Here is a 20,893-nt window from a genome sequence, read left to right on the forward strand (position 1 = left end):
GAGGGATAGAGAACGGCAGAGAGCATCTGCAGAGCGAGACTGTGGCCACGTAGGTAAAGCGTGGCATGGCCTGTGGCTAATGTAGAAGAATGACCCCACAGAGGCAATGTGGCAAGCAGAGAGCAGCATTGTTCTGGGATAGTACCCAGGCGGATGCAGTGCCACTTCGGAGGGACCATGCACTGACATCATTGAATGGGGTACTTACAATTTTCAGCCTGATAGTCTGGCACAAACTGCTCGTCATTGTCAGGTACCTGATTCCAGGTCATTCCCGGCACTCTGCTCTGATGCAGAAGCAGTGCGCGACCATTCTCAATGGGGGGCAGACAGCAACAGGAAGGGTAAGGAGGGTGCAGATACCTACAGCAGTGGGGGAGGGGGTGTGCCCCCAGCTACGTAAAGTGTCAAACTCGTTTCCCTTTTGTGTGCCCCCTGGAATCTCCTCAACCCGGCATACCATAACTAAACGGATTGAAGCTGCAAAAGAAAACAACGAGAAGTGAACAGTCCTCCCAGATCCCAGAGATGTGCCTGACTGCGTGACAGGAAGGGGGAGAAGCGAGCCAAACTGAGATTCGTAGAACGCGATTTATTCGCAATTAAATATGTGGTTTCGAGACATTCCCGCGAGTTACTTATTCCATCAAGTAACAGAGACTGAAAAAGAGTTCAGCAGAAAGAATAGTTTTTTGGAATTTATTGAGAGTGCGGTTCACAGGCACTGTGTTTTCGGGAAGCAAATTAACTCATTTTCTTGGCCCCCTCTAGTTCACGACGAGCTGAAGAGAGAGAGAGAAACAAGACGGAGGGCATTGCTGTGGGGAGTGAGAGGAGAAATGCGACACAGCAGCACTTCACACGGCCGGGCGGCCGTGAAACTGAAAGCACGGCTGGCCGGCCGTGAAAGCCTTTGATGCTGCAGGGGGTGGAGCGGCACCAAGCTGGGCAACAGATGGCTGACAATTTGATGCTGTGCACGCGCATTTTAGGTCAATGCGCTTGCGCATTGACCTAAAAGCGCACGGGCACAGGACCAAATCGCCAGTCAGTTAAAGTCTGTTTAAAGCCCTATAGTTTCGTGACCTCAATGCTTGCGCATTGATAGGTCACGAGACCTAAAAATGGCTCAAAACAGAGACACATGGAACACTGTCAGAAATGCGTTCAGTATTTGAAGGTGGCATAAAGGACAAAAGAAACAAAGGAAGACTATTCCAAAACTCTGCACTATGTACAAGAGAAAAGATAGCCATCAGAAACCAAACTCATGGAACATATTCCAAAAATTATCCATAATGGAGGTTAGGGTTTCAATCCGTGATGCAGCAAAACCCTGTCTACATCACTATACTGTGTGAAAGGCGTGTATGAACGGTTTTATTTGGAAAAAATAGACTAAAACGTTTTGTAAGCATAAGGAAAGAGTGCTTTCTTCATTTTCAACCACATGCAAATGCATCTTTCCCTCACTTGTACTTCATTTTCTCTGTACTCTTTCCTTGACTGCTCTAGTCACAATAAATCGTGTATAAGGTATATTAAAATACACGTTTATTTTGAGGCTTGACATGAAACTAAAGCATTCTACGGTACCTAGGCATTAACAGCAGTTGACACACCAGAATTTAATGAGAACCATATGGCATTGTGAGGAACATCTTCACTGTGGCCTACGTACACATTAAAATCTAAAAAAGAATGATAATTATAATGACCTCAAATGGGATAGCAAATCAAGATGGTGGCAAGAGCAGCACATATTACTCTGCTGGTCGGATGGATGATGCAGGTGTGCATGGACCACTTAAAGATGCCTACTTGTGATAAGCTTGGATAGAAAGGATGTTTAAATCACAGCAAACTACCATGTTCCTTGCGTGGAGTGGACTACCCAATGACCTTCCTGGAGTAATTTATGCCCAGTCTGCCAACTGTAATTCATTTCTAAGCAGTGATTATAGTGTATGGAACAGTGATCAAGAGTGAATCCAGGGCATCACAAGATTATGGGTCAAATTCACAAAGATATTTCCACACGAGTAGCAATTCAATGTACATCATATAAGGGTGCAAACTGCACTTTGCGATTCACAAAACATGAATTTGCTCTCAATTATTTATTTACTCAACCACTATATGCCACACTTTTAAGCAACCTTCCTCCCAGGGTGAGTGTTTCATGGTAGAGACCTGACAACCACAAACCTGCAAGTTTATTGACAAACCTATGCGGGCAGTATAAACCTATGCGGGCAGTATACCACCCTGAAAATGGCACAAATGTACATCTACACAAGACAGGAGTAAATTTGTTTTCACAGTGCGAAAGGAAGGAACCCTCCCAGAGTGAATGGCTGAGGAGTGGAAGCAGATCTTCCCTTGCAAAAACAGTTTTCATGCAAAGAAATAAAAAGGGTATTTGGCGTAAAAGCACTGAAGAATTAGGAAATTATCAGGTGCTACATTTCTGAAAGTGTATATGTTTATGCATGGGCCATTACTGGGAAGCTGCAACAATCACAGCTTTCCAGGAGTACTCCTGGCATCCTTCATGAATTGTAAGACCTATGGAAACTGGCTCTAAACATAAGAGCAACTCTACATAGCAAATTAATAACTTTTTTTGAGAACTGGAAAAAAATGACATTTAACTGCGTTATTGACTCATTGAACTTAAACAGCACAAGATTTAATGTGTGTGCAGGCAGAACCTGTGAAATTGAAACTGGCATGAAACAACATTTCGTATTCAGTGGGGTTGTTGATAGTGGACAATTTGGGCCTTCTGCTGCTTATCAGCCCCCGGTCACAGATAGTGGTAAGCTGGGTCCATTACACTGCATACCATTCAATGCATAGTACCCCTACACTATCCAACACTTACCCTACTGTTGCATCCCCTGGAATTAGAATAGTAATTTTTACCCCTACACTATCCAACACTTACCTTAAATGCAATGTAATGGTATGTGTTCTAAAGGTATAATGCGATATAATGCAATGCGTTGTAAATGTAGTTTGAAAAAATGTGTTGTAATGGCATGCAATGTAAATGTATGCGTTGTAAGGTATGTTGCGGTATAAAACTGCGTTGTAAAGGCATACGTTGTAAATGTATGCGTTGTTAAGTCATACGTTCCCCACTGCATCAAGTGGCTCTGAAAAAGGCAATTCAATTCACTGAAAAGTGGGCCATCGACTTTAATAGACACAAGATAATGTGGGTTCATGAGATGGACAGATCGTGCCAGTAAAACTCCAGCAAGGCTAGCCTGGTCCTGGAAGAGCAGCCTGCTTCTAAGAGCTACTGTCTATTGCAATTAGAAGCACTTTCAATAAATGTAAATACTGTCAGAGTCCCTTTCCTTCCTCTGCCACTTCAGGTGTTAACATAGTGATGCATCTGTACACACTTTTTAAAATGATTACACTTTGTGTGCTGCAAGTGCACAGCATGATTATAGTAAGTTACTGACAAGGACAAAAAGTCTAACATCAAACAACTCAATTTGACTTTCAATGTATTATATTTTACAATAGATAATTTGCTTCCGCTACCCCTTATTTTCCTAACGCGTCACTGCATTGACTCCTCATCATCCAGGAACTGGAACCTTGCACACACCATTCTAAAAGACAATCTGTAAAGCGCCACTCAAAGTCTAAGCATTCCTGCTGACTCTCTGCCCTCCTATCTAGGAAGCACAGTGCCAGGACAGTGCAACCCATAGATGTAGTTCTATTAGTGGGAGAGCCTCTTAGTTTCTGTATTTACTTCTACTTTTTTGTTTGAACTTTCTAAAAGTTAAAACACATTTTTTGGTCCACAACCAACACAAACAGGATTATACAAACGTTAGTGACTTTTTATATTTACTGCCTGAAACAACAAGCACTGGCAAATCGAATAGGCCTTGCCTATGGGGCCTATATAGAATAGTTTTTAGTGATGCTATACAGCACCAACGATACTATGCAGCATTGCAAAAGGTGAGACTACAAATAAGCCTGTACTGGCTGCATCATTTTGTAGACATGTGCACCATGCATGCTACATGGAGGGTGTGGGTGGGAGGAAGCAACACAGGCAGCATGGGTGAGGAAAGCAATAAGGAGAGCATGCGAGGAAGCAACATGGAGGTCAGGGAGAGGAAGCAACATAGAGGGCAGGGGAGAAGTACAACGTGGAGCTGTGGGAGAAGCACACGCGAGAAAGCAATAAAGGGTGACGCAGCACACAAGGGTGGCCACAACACAGAGGGGGGCAGGGGGAAGGACATTGGGGAGAGACAAGAACATGAAGCGCAGAAGGGGGAAGAGAAGTGAGAAGTATGAGGAAGACAGTAGGAAAACACATGCAAACTTTTGCAGTACTTGACCCAAAAAATAAAGTAGTGCGTGAAAATTATGCAGTGAAAGGACACCAGTAATGAGGTCATGCTCTGAGAGAAAACAAGGCAAGCCCACACAAGCTAACAAATAAAAAGCAAGAAAATGAAAACGACAGTAAAACTAACTAATGATAAGCAATGCAATGGCACTAATTCCAGTGCAAAGTGACAATTGGTCTTTTCACAAATAGAAAGCTCGCATTGTCGGGTAGGTGACACCTAAAAACGATCCTGTCTTCTGTGAATAACCCGAGTAGCGTACTGGTGGGTTGTTCGAGCTGCTTAGCAGGCATGCTCAGACTGCACTCTGTAAAAGTGTGCATGAGCTTTGCTGTCTGACCTTGCTTTGTGAGTGTCACTCAGGCACCCTCTGCCCATGACTCTTTCTGAAACAACAGAGGTTATATTGTTTATCTTCATTTGTTCCTTCCTCCTCTCATTCTCCCTTCTGCTCTCTTGTTTCTGTTCCTGACTGTTCATTCCAAGTTGCTGGTGTGTTTAGGCTTGTGCGCAATGTCTCTTGCGTGTGTGTTACTTGTACAATGGTTTATTTATAGCAATGACTTTCATTCTTCGGGTTCTTGTGTTTCAGAGACATAAAAAGTCGGATTAAAGTGTGACGTGAGGCAGTAGGCATTTTTGTAATCTTTGTCAGATGTATGGGTCTCTCCGTTGTGGGAAAAAAAGCAAATATCCCCACTGCGACAAAATATGTCTGTGCATTGACTGCCCACAGCGCGTTACACTGTAGAGTGTGGTGCTCCCACCGCCTGCGTGGAGCGTGAAAGACCACCATAAAATGAAATGTTGTGAAATAGGTGGCTTATAAATACAATTACGATACATTTAAAAGAATGCCTGAAGAGCAGACTGAAGGAAAGAAGTGATGTGTATGGATTGGGTTTGTTAATGCCTCATGGTCTGTCCCTGCCAAGGACATTCCTTGGATTTCAATTATGACTCAACAACTGGCTTAGACTGTGTTGGAATCTGTGCTTAGGAAAAAAAAAGTGTTATTCTTTTTAAAAGGAACTAAATTAATGAAGCGAGGATAAAACCAGGACATGTGCATTTCTAGAGGTGTTCTACTTAGTATTGTAATGAAATGTTACACAATGAGAATAATACAGTGGGTTTGGACCGAATAATGCTTGTTGTACCAGTCTCGCATATGAGGCATAATCCCATGAAAATGCAGCAATGTGAGAGGTGCATGGTTATATTGCCAGCAGGGGGTTGCAAAGCTTAAATCTTTTTTGTCATGCGAATATCCGGTAATTTTCACACAAACTATGCATCACACCAACAGGTGCCTCAATATAATTTTCCACCTGAAGATCTGCAGTTGCACACAACTTTTCAGCTGTTCTGAGAAGAAACAAGATCACCTACACCCATCTAATTTCAATCTATTGAAGAAAACACCATTAAAGTCAGCTCGCAAGAAAACACCTCATCCATTCTCACTGCCAACCAGCCCTGGCGAGTAAATATTGTCAGTTTGCAGGGAAAAACTATGCCAGGATGTCAATGAACCTGCATAACTGACAGCTAGAATAGTGACGAGGATCTACCTGTTACTGGACTTGTGCAATACAAACTGCACACCCCGAATACCAGACAGCAGCAACAGGAACTAGCAGCATCCTAAGCACAGCTCACACAGTCAGTAGACAGGTTGCCTTTTTAACGTGAAAAAGGAGCCAGAAATATCGACCTTTTCAAAATATTATGGTCAAAATACAAGACAACTGAAAACAAATCAAGGAAAGAATAGAATTACTCTCCTTAAGTCCACAAGTATGTACTTTGATGACATATACAATTTAAAGACAAACACGTGTAGAGTTAAGAATAATAATTCAAAACTTGCCTTTATACACATGCCCATACCATGTTCTGGCCACAATATTTTGGCAGGGCAGTAAATAAATGTCAATATATTCTGGAAGTCCACCTTCTTGTCCTTGTTTCTTGTTCTACTGAGGGACTGTAACATGAGCGCGGCCTGCCCATCATGTGCCCAGCTACTGACACCAAATGGGTAGAGAGAAGATGGCTCCACTCTCGAAGCACAGCCCTCAAGTCTGCCTTTCCCTTGATTTAGACCGCGGCGATGATTTCACGTTATTCTGCTCCTCAGTTCAGCCGCCGGCCTCACTGCACCCTCAAAGACTCCTAGACACAGCCTTGCAGTGTGACCTTCGGTGCCCTTCACCCGCGCGCCTCCTCTTCCACACGTTCAACACGTGCTCTGAACTGGAGTATGAACGTTGCGTCATTTCATCACATTTGATCACGTTGTGAAACTCCACTATATATCTGGGGCCTGTTTGCAACTGCTGCGCCTTCGTCGCGCGACAGCACCGTCGCACAATCTCACGTTTGTGTTATCCATCAGATCGGCCCATCAAGCTCTGTACCGCAAATATCGAGCTGTATAGCATTCAAATAAAACGAATATATGTGTGCGTGTGTGTATCTGTACATATGTGTGTGTATCTGTACATACGTGTGCATGTGTGTTTGTGTGTGTATCTGTACATATGTGTGTGTGTGTGTTTCTGTACATAATTGTGCATGTGTGTATGCGTATCTGTACATATGTGTGTGTGTATGAGTGTGTATCTGTACATATGTGTGTGTTTCGGTACATATGTGTGCATGTGTGTATGTGTATCTGTACATATGCGTGTGTGTGTGTTTCTGTACATATGTGCATGTGTGTATGCGTGTGTATCTGTACATGTGTGTGTCTTTTTACCTAGATGCTTATACACTTTCTCCATATAACTCAAGCTCAATTAAAACCAGACATGCTGAGCCGGTTCTATTCTATTATCATCCTGTCAGCATGAAAAGACGCGCAGGTTGCAGGTACAGGCCCCGCGCAGTCACCACAAGATGCAGCGCCGCGCTCCTGGTCCATCCGCCTGTCCCCGCGCAGAGCGCCGCTGTCCTCACACCCCCCGCTCCGGCCAGGACGGTGTTAGAGAAACTATCCCTGAAATCAGCCAAGTGAAAGCGCGCAACGGGCCGCCCGCGGGGGACAGCAGGCGACACTAAACTAAATCATCTCGAAAACCGCAGTGACGACAGCAGCGGCTGTAACGGCGCCTACCTTTGATCGAGGTCCTCCGGCGAATCCGCATCTTGGGCAGCGAGGGCCACGAGTAGTTGAAAGGTGAATCCGAATCCGACTCCATTGTGTTGGGTTAAATAAACAGAGCGGGCTGCAGACACTCGAGCAGCACTTTGTTGTGCTCAAAAGCGAAGTCAAGTCGAAGTGTGATGTGAACTGAAGGCATGGACCGGGCAGGGTCGGATCGCCCTCCCAGGGGGGGAGGGAGGGAGGGGGAGGCAGTAACTGTTTGCTCTCTTCAGGCGTCCAGGCATGTAGACAGCTCGGGCTGTAAATATTAAGCCAGAATGGGGAAGGTGAAAAGAGAGGGAGAGAGAGAGAGAGGAGGCAGCCTTCGGAGCGGGGCTGCGGCGGGACCTACGGTGATTTTAAAGGTCAGACGAGCCAAGGAATGATTAACCCACCTTTTAATTCCCACGTAAATGAGGCTGCTGGAGGTAAGCCCAGGCGGGAAGCCCGGCCCCCGGGACACACCACTCTCGAGCCAAAATAATAACAGAGCGGGCGCCTCCAGCTGCCTCGTGTCGCACCGAGGGGATTTTAAGAGTAGTGGGGGCTTAGTACCTGGGGACCATTAAATGGCTTCAAGGCTCGTGCTCAGGTGCCAAGGTGTCAGAGCGCGAAGTGATAAACACGCGAAAAACCAATGGTAAAGTCAAATCTGTCTTTAAAGTGCTAACACGTGCAAATGGCATTTGTGCATCATGGTAAAGCTAGGCCTGTTAGCGGTGGCAGTGTTTGTTTACTGTGCCGTTTTGTTCTGTGTAGTGCAGGTTTCACTGCCACAGAACTTGGCCACGGAATCAGTGCATTTGAGGAGGGCAATGTTGTTTGTGGGCTTTCGGATAAGAAATAAGTGCGTGATGTTGAAGTTTTCTCTTTCACAGTTGACCCAATGATTGGAGGGAATAGAAACGGAGGCCTGGCAGCATGCTAGACTGGCAAACCCTGCATGCAAGGCATTATGTTATGCAGAACTGTAGGTCGTACTATCACCCGGAGGGTATCCTGGCCCTGAGGAGGTGTGAGTCAAGCCAAATCTGGGGCCTAGTGGGACTATTCAAAAAGCAGATCTTCAGCTACTTCCGGAATGAAAAAAGTGAGAAGGAGGCCCTTATGGCTAGTGGAAGGTGGTTCCACGATGTATACAAATACATAGCCACAGACTCCTATAAAGCAACCTTCACATGCCTCTGGGAGACTATGTACACTTTAATAGATTGGAGCAAACACAAGGAGATGATGGACATTTCGCTGAAACTTTTCAGACACTCACCCCCAGTCACAGATCTGGGTGGAATTAATTGTTCTATAGCTTACTTTGCCACCCCAGTTCAAACCCAGCCACATGCAAACCAGTCTTGACCCTGTTCCCCATGGGAACAATCCAGCCCAAACTGCTAAGCCAGGTCTTTCTTTAAAAGATTACCAGTGAAAACCATTTTACTCAGTAAAGTGCCTCACCAACAACCATCAAAATGAAATAAGGATTCCTGCAGAATTCACTCAAAGCAGTTCTGCACCGAGAGTGAATTTGTTTGACACCATTTTAAGTGCTTGCACTTTATCTAATCAATATTCTGTAATGTTTTGCATCAGGTAAACATGGAGTTAATTTTTTCCTATTATTTTGGCAGCTTCCACTGCCAAGGACAGAGCAATCTGACTGTTCTAATAGCAAACTTGAGAATAACAACAACGCATGGTGTGAAAAATGGGTTGAAACCATTCTCGCCAGCAGCACAGCATATCTCTGGTGGCCAGAGGCAAAAATAGACCCAAAATAGACCCTCTCAGCGTTCAGGGGCAGCTACAAGTAGAATCCAACTCACTTCAAGCTCAATCTCCCATCGCGGATCTCACCTTGATATAGAAATACCAAAGTAGTAACTTAAAATTGGTCCCAGTTACTGCTTGCTTAGAATGGGGCAAATAGGACTTGCTCCACATTAAAGGTTTGCTCTGGGGCAGAAAACAGATCAAACTGATTTCTTAAATATTTTTGCTATGTTTACATTGCACAAAATTCGGAAAAGATATCTTTCTCCACTTTTCAAAAGATGGAAAAACGTTTGAGTGACAATAAATATGTTCCTTTTTGTATGATGAAAACGCACTAAATGTAGTTACTAATTAATCTGCTTAGTTATTAAAAACAAGCTATTTATGGATCAGTGAACATTGTACCACTGGGACACAGAGGGTCTGTACATCTGAGTTTTGCATCCCTGGGGCACCTCTGTGTTGGAGAAGCGTGGTAAATATGTGTGTGGATACTTCTGTAATAGCCGTTCGACCAGTGTGCATTTTAAGCCTGTGCAATGTAAAGGCAAAAGCCCCTCACTTGCATGTTGGGCGTGGCATCTTAGAAATGACGCAACGCCTTTGACTTTCACTTTGTCATGTCACCAATGTGGGCGCACAAGGAAGAGGCTAATGAGGGTGGGTGCATTAATTGTGCCTTGCTTAGGAAGTGGTACACAATTGGTGTGCCCATCTAGGCTCCGGGTATAAACCAGAAGCCCTCCAAGAGGTGGGTGGTGCCAACTCGGAAGACACCATTCTGCGGGAGGGCCCTGCACCTGCCTGTCCAGCTGCAGTGGAAGGCAGAACTGTGGTTAGAAAACTACCACCCCATCTTTCACTGCCACACTCTCTCCATCGCAGGTGCAGGCACTGAATTTGCAACTGAGTTGAGGGTAAAAATGTCTAAGAAAATATTTTGCTAATAAAAGTGGAGTTTGCAATGAGCTCCTTCGTACAGAACCAATTATTGTGTCTTTTTGATTATCCAGATTTTCTTTTTTAATTTTGTAACATCTGCACAAATATTGGGCAGATCTGGGTTTGTTAGGGGGACTAATGTACCCGCTCCCCACCCCCTCGCCTAGCTCCATCGCCTTAAAAATGGTTCCGATGACCGATGGGCATGTTTCCTGCGGGACACTTCTGGCGCGCAGACAGTTGCCCTGCGGGATTTATTGGGCTGGCACCTATGCAGCAGCACCGGCCTACCCTCCAGCGGCGCACAATAGTCAGCGGTGACTGATTTACAGCAAACCCTCCATTCTTACCCAGTCTCCCCCAACAACTCGCGGCCCATTAGTATTCAGCCCGGACCACGTGCCCCCTCCCAGACACTTTACGGGAGGCAGAGCTCACTGGAGGAAACGTGGCTTTACAGGGTCTGGCGCAAAGTAGCCCTCGCTGCTTCTCGCCGCACTTCAGAGTTTATTTGAACGGTCCTGGGACACCGCGTGTGCGGTGTCTCGGTTTCCGGTTAATAGGCAGAGTGGGGCAGTTCAAATATTCCTTATGGAGACCATGAAGATGGCATTTCGCCTCGTTAACATTCCTTCAATTATCGCCTTAAGTGTTGAGGACTACACTGGCAGCTCTGTAGTGCCCTGAAATGACTTCCTGGCGCTGTATTTGTTGACTGCAAATCGTAAAATAGTAAGCAAATGTCTGCCACTACCCACCGAGGCGCAGACGCACAAATCCTGCTTCTAAACTTGGTGATGAGTCTGCAAGGATGCAGACATAAGTTCAAGTGGCTGCTGTCTTAATGTTGCATATGTGGCGCAAACATCTTTAGCGTCACAGTAGCGGCAGCCAATGCCATTACAGGTGAAAGCAACATTGCACTCCCTTGCTGAGTTACCACTGCACACCTGTGTCCCATATGTGGGACAACACACCTGCAATGCACCAGCCGCTGCATAGGTAGCCCAAAGATGGTGGTCAGGTTTATCTTTGATTCCTGCAAATTCGATCACCTGTTCCAGTGCCCATCGCCTTCGCCTCTGGCACTTAGCGGAACAGCGCATATCGATAAGGTCATGTTCTTTGCTCTTCTGGTCTTCTATGATTTAGAATCCCTCAAAGAAGGCAGGTACACACGAATCCTCCAAGTTCCTTAAACTCCATTGCACTTTTTTCACTTTGGCACTCCCGTTTCAGGCGATCCGGGGTAGGAGATAGGTTTTTTTTCTGTGTCTGACTCTCACTTGGGAGTAGGCTAACATTGACATTATGCACGATTTCTAATCACTGTGCATTTCGCGTGGATCTCATGTGTTGTGTTAAATGCTGGCGTATCTTTTTCCTGTACCAGTCCTACCGCCATGATGTTTATGCATAGAGGTAATTCGTAAATTCATTCATTCACAACAGGGAATGAGCTCTGCCACATTACACTCACACCATCCTCTCGCTGCAAAGAGAGCGGACCCAGACCTGATCACAGACTGCGGCTGGCTATAGTGTCCTGCCATGGATTACCCTGCTCACATGCTCCATAGCTAGGCACCACTGTCAGTACTTGCAGGTGCGTCTGTTTGCCACCAACATTGACCAAGTCTTTGCAGGAAGGAAAATGCTTTTTGCTGTATCAGAAGGTTTAATTTGATTAATCACTTAAAACATAATTTATGTCAGGATTTTCATTACTCTAGCAAATTTCCTCATAATGCAAGATTTCATTCTATATTTTGCACGGGGCATATTTCACCTCAGTAATGATTAATAAGATATAAACCAGATGTCCCGTATTTAATTTGTAAAAGAATAGGTGCCAGTGCCCAAAGCTCTGCTCAGAAGCCTACGGTGAGAGCAAGAGTCAAATACTAGGGCTGTGTTTTCTTCAACCCACCTCATGCTTCTTTAATCCACTACTAGACACACCCCCTGCCTCATTATCTCACTCTTGCAGGTTCCTGCTTTCTCCATTTTTTGTTTTTTCTTTCTTTATCTTCCTCCGTATTTCTGCTTTGTGTGTTTTTCCCTTTGTTGCTCTCTGTAAATGTCTGCGGTGGTAAAACAAGTGTTGGTCCCCAAAGATGAGTGACAGTGGCCCTCACTGGCAACCACCTGCTCAAATTAAGCTCTGCATATGCGCCCCATCAAGCTCAAAGTGTTAGAAATATAATGCAGACTTTAGTCACATCTTGTGGAATTCCCCTGTCATAGTGCAATACTGGAACAAGGTAACAGAAGTCCTCTTAAAGGTTAATGGAAGGGCAGACCAAAGGAAAATCAAGGTGTGCGTGCTGTGTGTTTTTGAGAAGTCTAAAAATGATAAAGCAGTAGCCAAGTTCTTAGACTTGCTGTTACTCCTGGCTTGAAAAAATATCTCAGTGGAATGGAACAATATCAATCAATCAATCAAGAAATTTGTATAGCGCGCTACTCACCCGGAGGGTCTCAAGGCGCTTGGGGGGGGGCGAGCGGGGGGGGGGGGGGGGGGGGGGGTCGGGTCCGCTACTGCTCGAACAGCCAGGTCTTGAGTTGCTTCCCGAAGGAGAGGTGGTCTTGGGTAAGACGGAGGTGGATGGGGAGGGAATTCCAGGTCTTGGCTGCCAGGTAGGAGAAGGATCTTCCTCCCATGGTGGCTCTTCGGATGTGCGGAACGGCGGCGAGGGCGTGGCTGGTTGAACGTAGTTGGCGGGTGGGACTGTAGAAGGTCAGGCGGCTGTTGAGGTACCTGGGGGCCTAGGTCGTGGAGGGCTTTGTGTGCGTGGGTGAGAAGGCGGAATGTGATTCTTTTGCTGACGGGGAGCCAGTGCAGGTCTTTCAGGGGTCCGGAGATGTGGCGGGGGATGTCCAGGATGAGTCGTGCGGAGGCGTTCTGGATGCGTTGGAGTCTGTTTTGCAGTTTGGCTGTGGTTCCGGTGTAGAGGGTGTTTCCGTAGTCTAGTCGGCTGGTGACGAGTGCCTGGGTGACCGTCTTGCTGGTTTCGGTGGGGATCCATCGGAAGATCTTACGGAGCATGCGTAGGATGTTGAAGCATGAAGACCAGACGGCGTTGACTTGTTTGGTCATCGATAGGGAGGAGTCCAGGATGAAGCCCAGGTTGCGTGCGTGGTCCGTTGGTTTGGGTGCGCTGCCTAGGGCCGGTGCCACCAGGAGTCGTCCCAGCCAGATGGTGATGATCCAAGGATGAGGACCTTCGTCTTGTCTGAGTTCAGTTTCAAGAGGCTGTTCTTCATCCATTCGGCCACTTCTTTCATCCCTTCGTGTAGGTTTGTTCTGGCGGTGGCGGGGTCGTTGGTGAGGGAGAGGATCAGCTGGGTGTTGTCGGCGTAGGAGATGATGTTGAGGCTGTGTTGGCGTGCGATGGTTGCGAGGGGGCTCATGTACACGTTGAAGAGGGTGGGGCTGAGTGATGATCCCTGTGGTACACCGCAGATGACTTCGGTGGCCTCGGATCTCAACGGGAAGAGGCGGACTCTCTGTGTTCTTCCGGCGAGGAACAAGATGATCCACTCCAGTGCCTTCTCTTGGATTCCGACGTTGCTGAGGCGGTGTACTAGGGTGCGGTGGCAGACAGTATCGAACGCTGCGGAGAGGTCCAGGAGGATGAGGGCCGCTGTTTCCCCGTTGTCGAGCAGGGTCCAGATGTCGTCAGTGGCTGCAATGAGGGCGGTCTCGGTGCTGTGGTTGGCTCGGAAGCCGGACTGTGAGTGGTCGAGGGATCCGTTCGTCTCAAGGAAGGCGGCCACCTGTCTGTTGACGATCTTCTCGATGACTTTGGCAGGGAACGGGAGCAGCGAGATGGGGCGGTAGTTCTTGAGGTCGGTGGGGTCTGCCGATGGTTTCTTGAGGAGGGCGCTGAGTTTGGCGTGCTTCCAGCTCTCCGGGAAGGTGGCGCTGTTGAAGGAGTAGTTGATGATGTCCCGGAGTTGGGGTGCGATGACGGAGTCGGCCTTGTTGAAGACGTGGCGAGGGCATGGGTCGGTTGGAGATCCGGAGTGGATGGTGTTCATCGTCCGGATGGTGTCTTCGGTGTTGACTGGGGTCCAGTCGCGGAGGGTGGTGGTTGGGGGCGTCGGTTCTGTGGTTGGGTGCGTGGTCTGTTCGCCGAAGCTGTTATGTATGTCTGTGATCTTGTTGTGGAAGAACGTGGCGAGTGAGTCGCAGAGGTCTTGTGAGGGAGTGATGTCGTTGTTTCCGGCGCTGGGGTTGGAGAGCTCTTTGACGATGCTGAAGAGCTACTTGCTGTTGTGTGCGTTGTTGTCTAATCGTTCTCTGAATGCTGTCTTCTTGTTGGTGTGGATCAGCTGGTGGTGTTTGCGGGTGGCGTGCTTGAGGGCGGTCATGTTGTCTGTGGTTGGGTTCTTTCGCCAGGCTTTCTCGAGGGTGCGGCAGTTCTTCTTGGAGTTCTTGAGGTTGTCGTTGAACCATGGGGCTTTCTTGCTTCCGGGCCTGCTGGGGTGGGTTTTCAGGGGTGCGAGGTCGTCGGCGCAGTTGGTGATCCATTGTGCGAGGTTGTGGGCTGCTTGGTTGGGGTCCGTTGATCTGGCGGGAGGGTCCTGGTTCAGTGATGCGGTGAGCTGGTCGGTGGTGATCTTGTTCCAGTTCCTGCGGGGAACCTGTTGCAGGAGGTGGTGAGTTGTGGTCTTGTGGCTCCCCCTCCATTACATGAGTATCAGATCAAAGAGCATTGAGCAAGAGAAAGTAAAGCTCTTGGTAGGGCTGAGAACATTTCCAGTGGATTATAGATGAGATGAACTAGCTAAAAACCTGTTGACAACTGTTATGACTAAACCCAGGCCGCCATGAACTCCCCAGCAAAGATTCCTTGAAAAAGCTGAGAAGGGCACAAATGTGACAGCTGATAGGACCCAATGCCTAATTGAAGTAGCATGGCATGCTAGAGTGAAGCTCTGCCATTATGAGTGGTGATTATCGGATCCTTCCTCTGCCTACTCGGTACTCGTACAAAGATGCTCACGTCCCAGTGCTTGTACAATTGGTTCCCTCCAAAGTGACAGATTGCTCTTCAGCTCACTTGGAAATTTATGTTGGGTATTTGTTTTTATTTTACTGAGACTTAATCTTGATTTCTAGTTCTACCAATAAAAGTTCTTTCTATCTTGGTTCTTAAGGGGACACATGAGAAAAAGGCTCCAGACATGTTAATTAATTGTAATGTTGTTATTAGCACCAAATGTATCAAAATGTATGTTTTTTTGTGCACACAATGATGTCATGGTTAGATGCAAGGAAGCCAATAAAGAATTTTTGTGAAGAAATGGCTGTCTGTAGGATAAGTTTGCATGTATAAGCAGGCGTCCATTCTCTCTGGATTTAAAAGGTGCAGTCCCTATTACAGCTGTCTGCCTGTCACTGTGTCTCTGTCCCACTGTTTGGCTCAATCTCTCCCTCTCACAGAGTGCAAGAGTCTGTGCATCCATGTTCCTCAGTATAGCTCCCTGTCCAATATACCTGCCCTAGTGTCTTAATTTCCTACTTAGAATTTCCTGCTCAACTTATTGTTCCACTGTCCTGTGTCTCAGTATTTTCATGCACCTTTGTTTCTCTGTCTCCATGTACCAGTGTTTCTCTGACTCTATGTCCCAGAGTTTCTCTGTCCCTGTGTCCAAGTCACAGTAACTATCTACATATGTATACGTTTTGATATTTATGGGCCGACTATCTGCTTCTGCAGGTCCTTGTGTATCTGTATCCTTGTATCTTCATGCCCTGTGTCTCCTTAAGCCAGTGTCTCCCTTTCTCATGGTCTCCCACCCCTGCGTTTGAGTATACATGTCCCAGTACCTCCCTGTCTCCATGCCACGTACGCCTGTTCCTGTGTTTAGATGTGCTATGTGCTAAGTGTCCAAGTCTTCCGGTCTCAGGGTCCACTTGTCCCCAGGTCCCAGAGTGCAAGTCTTTCACTCCAACATACAGGCTTCAGTAGGTGCAGTGCTAGTGGACGCTAGTGCATCATTAGTGCTAGTGCTGCAGATGCAGGGCAGTGGTAGGAAGCAGATGGGGGCATGTGCAGTGCAGGTGCAGTGTGGTATGCCAGCAGACGTTAGTGACCAGCCGCCACATACCATGCACCAGATTTTAGGGGTCAAGGCTGGACAGCGCATGTGCTGCTCTGTGAAGCATGTTGTATTAAGGGGTACACAGTCAAAATATCGAGTTGTAAATTTCGACTTACCAAAATATCGTGTTTTAAATTTCGAAGGTGCAGAATATCGATGTCAAGAATATCGTTGGACAGAATATCGACCCTAAGGTAAGTAATATCGAAATTCTTTATATCGATGTAAGTAATATCGAAGTTAGTAATATTGATAGCATATATATCGATGTAACTAATTTCGATGACACTAATATCGATATTTGGATTATTTTTTTGTTTTTTAATATGTATGTGTTATATGCTTTAGTTAAGTATTTAAAATAATTTATATTATATGTGTATTAATTTTATATATTAATACATTTATTTATAAGTAAATTATATGGAATAGGGTAGGAAGTAATTTAATTGTAATTAATAAAATGTTTTTTTATGTATAATTTATTTTGTAATAATTATTAATTGGCAATTAATTATTTTAATTGATAAATTAATTATTTAATTGGTAATTAATGTTAATTTTAATTAAATGTTATGTTTTAGTGCCGTAGCGGGTTGTGGGTTTATAGGGGAATAGGGTGGGAAGTAATTTAATTGTAATTAATAAAATGTTTTTTTATGTATAATTTATTTTGTAATAATTATTAATTGGCAATTAATTATTTTAATTGATAAATTAATTATTTAATTGGTAATTAATGTTAATTTTAAATAAATTTTATGATTTAGTACCGGAGCGGGTTGTGGGTTTATAGGGGAATAGGGAGGGAAGTAATTTAATTGCGATTAATAAAATATTTTTTTATGTATAATTTATTTTGTAATTAATTATTAATTGACAAATAATTATTTTAATTGATAAATTAATTATTTAATTGGTAATAAATGTTAATTTTAATTAAATGTTATGTTTTAGTCCCTTTGCGTGTTGTGGGTTTATAGGGTTATTGGGTGAGAAGTAATTTTATTGTAAATATTTAATTATTTATACATTTTTAGTTATGGTTAATTAATGTATTAAATAATTATTAATTGGTAATTAATTATTTTAATAGATAAGTATTAATAACTAGAAAAAGTATTTAATTAATTGTTAAACTTTTTTAAATATTAATTTGTATAATGTATTATAATTTTGAATATTGATTTAAATTTTAATAATATTTTATTGTTATGATACATAATTTATTATTTAATATTTATTATTTGGTGAGTAATATTTAATAATTATTATTTATTGGTGTTTGTTGTTAATTTATTGTCAATTAATTATTCAAATGTAATTGGTTTTATTAATTATTACTTGTTTTTATTGATGTCGATGTAGTTAAAAATTTAATTATACATTATTTCAAATATAAACATTATTTAGAAGTATGTTAAAAAAAATTCTATGTTATTAAACGCTTTCCCTACTGTTGCACCATTTGGAGTTGGAATAGTAATTTTTCCCCCTACGCTATCCAAAGCTTTCCCTACTGTTGCACCCTTTGGAGTTGGAATAGTAATTTTTCCCCCTACGCTATCCAAAGCTTTCCCTACTATTGCACTCTCTGGAGTGGGCATAGTAATTTTACCCCCTACACTATCCAACGCATTCCCTACTGTTGCACTCATTGGAGTGGGAATAGTCATTTTTACCTACCTGCTATCCAACGCTTTCCCTACTGTTGCACCCACTGGAGTGGGAATAGTAATTTTTACCCGTACGCTATCCAACCCTTTCCCTACTGTTGCACTCACTGGAGTGGGAAAAGTAATTTTTACCCACCCGCTATCCAACGCTTTCCCTACTGTTGCACTCTCTGGAGTGGGAATAGTAATTTTACCCACTACACTATCCAACGCTTTCCCTACTGTTGCACCCTTAGGAGTTGGAATAGTAATTTTTACCCTTACGCTATCCAACGTTTTCCCTACTGTTGCACTCTCTGGAGTGTGAATAGTAATTATTCTCCTTACACTATCCAATGCTTTCCCTACTGTTCCACCCTTTGGAGTTGGAATAGTAATATATACTCTTACGCTATCCAACTCTTTCCCTACTGTTGCACTCACTGGAGTGGTAATAGTTATTTTTACCCACCCGCTATTCAATGTTTTCTCTACTGTTGCACTCTCTGGAGTGTGAATAGTAATTATTCTCCCTACACTATCCAATGCTTTCCCTACTGTTGCACCCTTTGGAGTTGGAATAGTAATTTTTACCCATAGGCTATCCAACGCTTTCCCAACTGTTGCACTAACTGGAGTGGGAATAGCCATTTTTACCCACCCGCTATCCAACGCTTTCCCTACTGTTGCACTCTCTGGAGTGGGAATAGTAATTTTACCCCCTACACTATACAACGCCTTCCCTACTGTTGCACTCTTTGGAGTGGGAATAGTAATTTTTACCTATCCACTATCCAACACTTTCCCTACTGTTGCACCCTATGGAGTTTGAATAGTGATTTTTAGCCTTACGCTATCCAATATAATTTATATTTATTTATGTATTTTATAATATTTTTATTATGTTACATAACGTTGTGTTTAATTACTTTTTTTAATATAGAAAGTATATTTCATTGTTTTTATGTATTAAATATAAATATTTATTATTATTTATTTTATTATTTTATGAGTGTTGATGTATTTGTAATTTATAGTATTTGTTAATATTTTTAAAATAATAAAAAAATTAATAAATATTATAATTAATTAAATATATATTACATATTGTATGTTTAATTTTATTTAAAAGTTTAACATTAAATATGTATTATTTATTCATTTCAAACATTCTAAAATATTTTTACATAAGTTTAAATTATACAAAAGTATTATTTACTTTATATTTCTTTTTTTAATAACAAAAAAAACGATATTTTTAATTACGATATTTTTAACATGGATATTTTAGTTTCGATATTTTTGTACTTACCGTGTTGTAGATAGGGTGTCGATATAATTGCCTTCGATATTCCAGCGTCGATATTTTGTCTGTCGATATCCTGTCTCTCGATATTCTGTCAGAGATTCGTATTAAGGTTAGGCATAGTAGCTCCGTCTATTTCACGCCCATCTTTTCAATTGGTTCCTATCACTGTCCTTGCAAAATCAGTGCTTTTCATTTGTAAATAGGCTTAACAGTTCCTCCTTGGTAACGCCTTTTCTGCGTTTGTAGCCTCCCATAACGACTGGACTTTTTACTTGTGTCGTTACAATATCTGTTTTAGGTCGGTGAGCACTGTTTTCTTTAATGATGTTCTCCTATTCCACCCACAACATCGCAGCATGCCGCATGCTTTTAGAAATGTATTACAGGGGGCGTGGCTAAGCGCCCAAGACGGATGGACGCATCGGGGTGAGGCTTCGATCTCACCGGGGACTCTTGGCGGTTCTAGCCTTCCCCTAACGACATGCTGCACCGCAAACGATAGCGGAACACTCCAGGCATCTAAACAGTACCTCGCTGCTCTCCGGCTCCTCGTCCTCGCCCGGCAGCTCCAGCCAGCGCTTCGGCCGCGGCTCTGACATCGCCGCGACCGCCATTTTGATGCCTCTGCCGGCGCCTCCCTGAAGAGCGTGCTCACTGCGCATTTCGCCTGTTGCAGCGGGCATACTTCAACTAAACAGCCCAAAATTGCAGGAAATGACAGCGCTTCGCTAATACATTGAAAGGTGACTTTATTTTTCTTATGGAACTGTTTTTTCCGTTTTTATTCGATTTTCAGCTCTTTCCTCAGCTTTGGCGGCCATTTTGCGCTATCTACTAACTTTATTGATCTGCCATCTCTGATATTCACTTGGTTTTGCTCAGACTGCGCATATTTCTTTTTCATTTTTTTTCTTTTGGCATGTCCTGGATTTCACTCCACCTCCTCCTATAATTGACTTTGTTGATCTTTCCTCACTCCTGTGGTGTATATCTGCTCTATTCGCTCCTGAGGATCCCTCTTCACTGTCGTTACCATGGCGGAGGGTCCTGGCAAAACCCCTAAACGCAACTTTGTTAAAAATTCAAAGTTATTTACTGCGTTGGCTCAATTAGAAGCCTCTGCGGGCTCCTCCAGTTGCGAATCTTCTCTCAATATAGACGCCCCCCTCCTGCCAGGAACGAGAACCACTACTACTAAGAGGTTGAAACACAATCCTCCGTCTCCCCCAAAGTCACCATCTGCTATTTCCATGGAGCTTCTCCTTGAGGAAATACGAACATTACGCCCCTTTATGGAGGAGACCAATTCAAAGCTTCAAATTCTGACTGATAACTGGTCGTTAATGGACACCAGAGTTTCTGCTGTGGAAAAAACTGTGTCAACTCTCCAGGAAGCCGCTATCAAGTCGATGCATATGGATGTAAGACTCACAACCCTCCAGAGGCAGGTGGAAGACCTTGAAAACAGGAATAGGCGCAATAATCTGCGTCTTTACGGCCTGAAGGAAGGCTGCGAGGGGACTGACGCCATCGCCTTCTTCAAGTCCTTCTTGCC

The 20,893-nt window shown here is 44.1% G+C and overlaps 1 protein-coding gene across 6 annotated transcripts in view; it reads right to left on the reverse strand.

Moving 5' to 3' along the window:
- The window catches only part of ARHGEF28 (Rho guanine nucleotide exchange factor 28), a 954,264-nt gene that overhangs the window by 309,164 nt on the left and 624,207 nt on the right, over window positions 1-20,893 (reverse strand). The window contains exon 1 of one of the 6 annotated variants that reach the window (XM_086960789.1): window positions 7,516-7,877. The exons of 4 other annotated variants lie outside the window; for them this stretch is intronic. In XM_086960789.1, the coding sequence (XP_086816915.1) occupies window positions 7,516-7,600 (85 nt within the window). In that variant the 5' untranslated portion in view covers window positions 7,601-7,877. Of the gene's footprint in view, window positions 1-7,515; window positions 7,878-20,893 lie in introns of those variants that run through there. One more of the 6 variants, XM_086960788.1, reaches the window with a different exon arrangement.

Source organism: Lissotriton vulgaris, chromosome 3_1 (genome assembly GCF_964263255.1).
Source record: "Lissotriton vulgaris chromosome 3_1, aLisVul1.2, whole genome shotgun sequence".
Lineage (NCBI taxonomy): Eukaryota > Metazoa > Chordata > Amphibia > Caudata > Salamandridae > Lissotriton > Lissotriton vulgaris.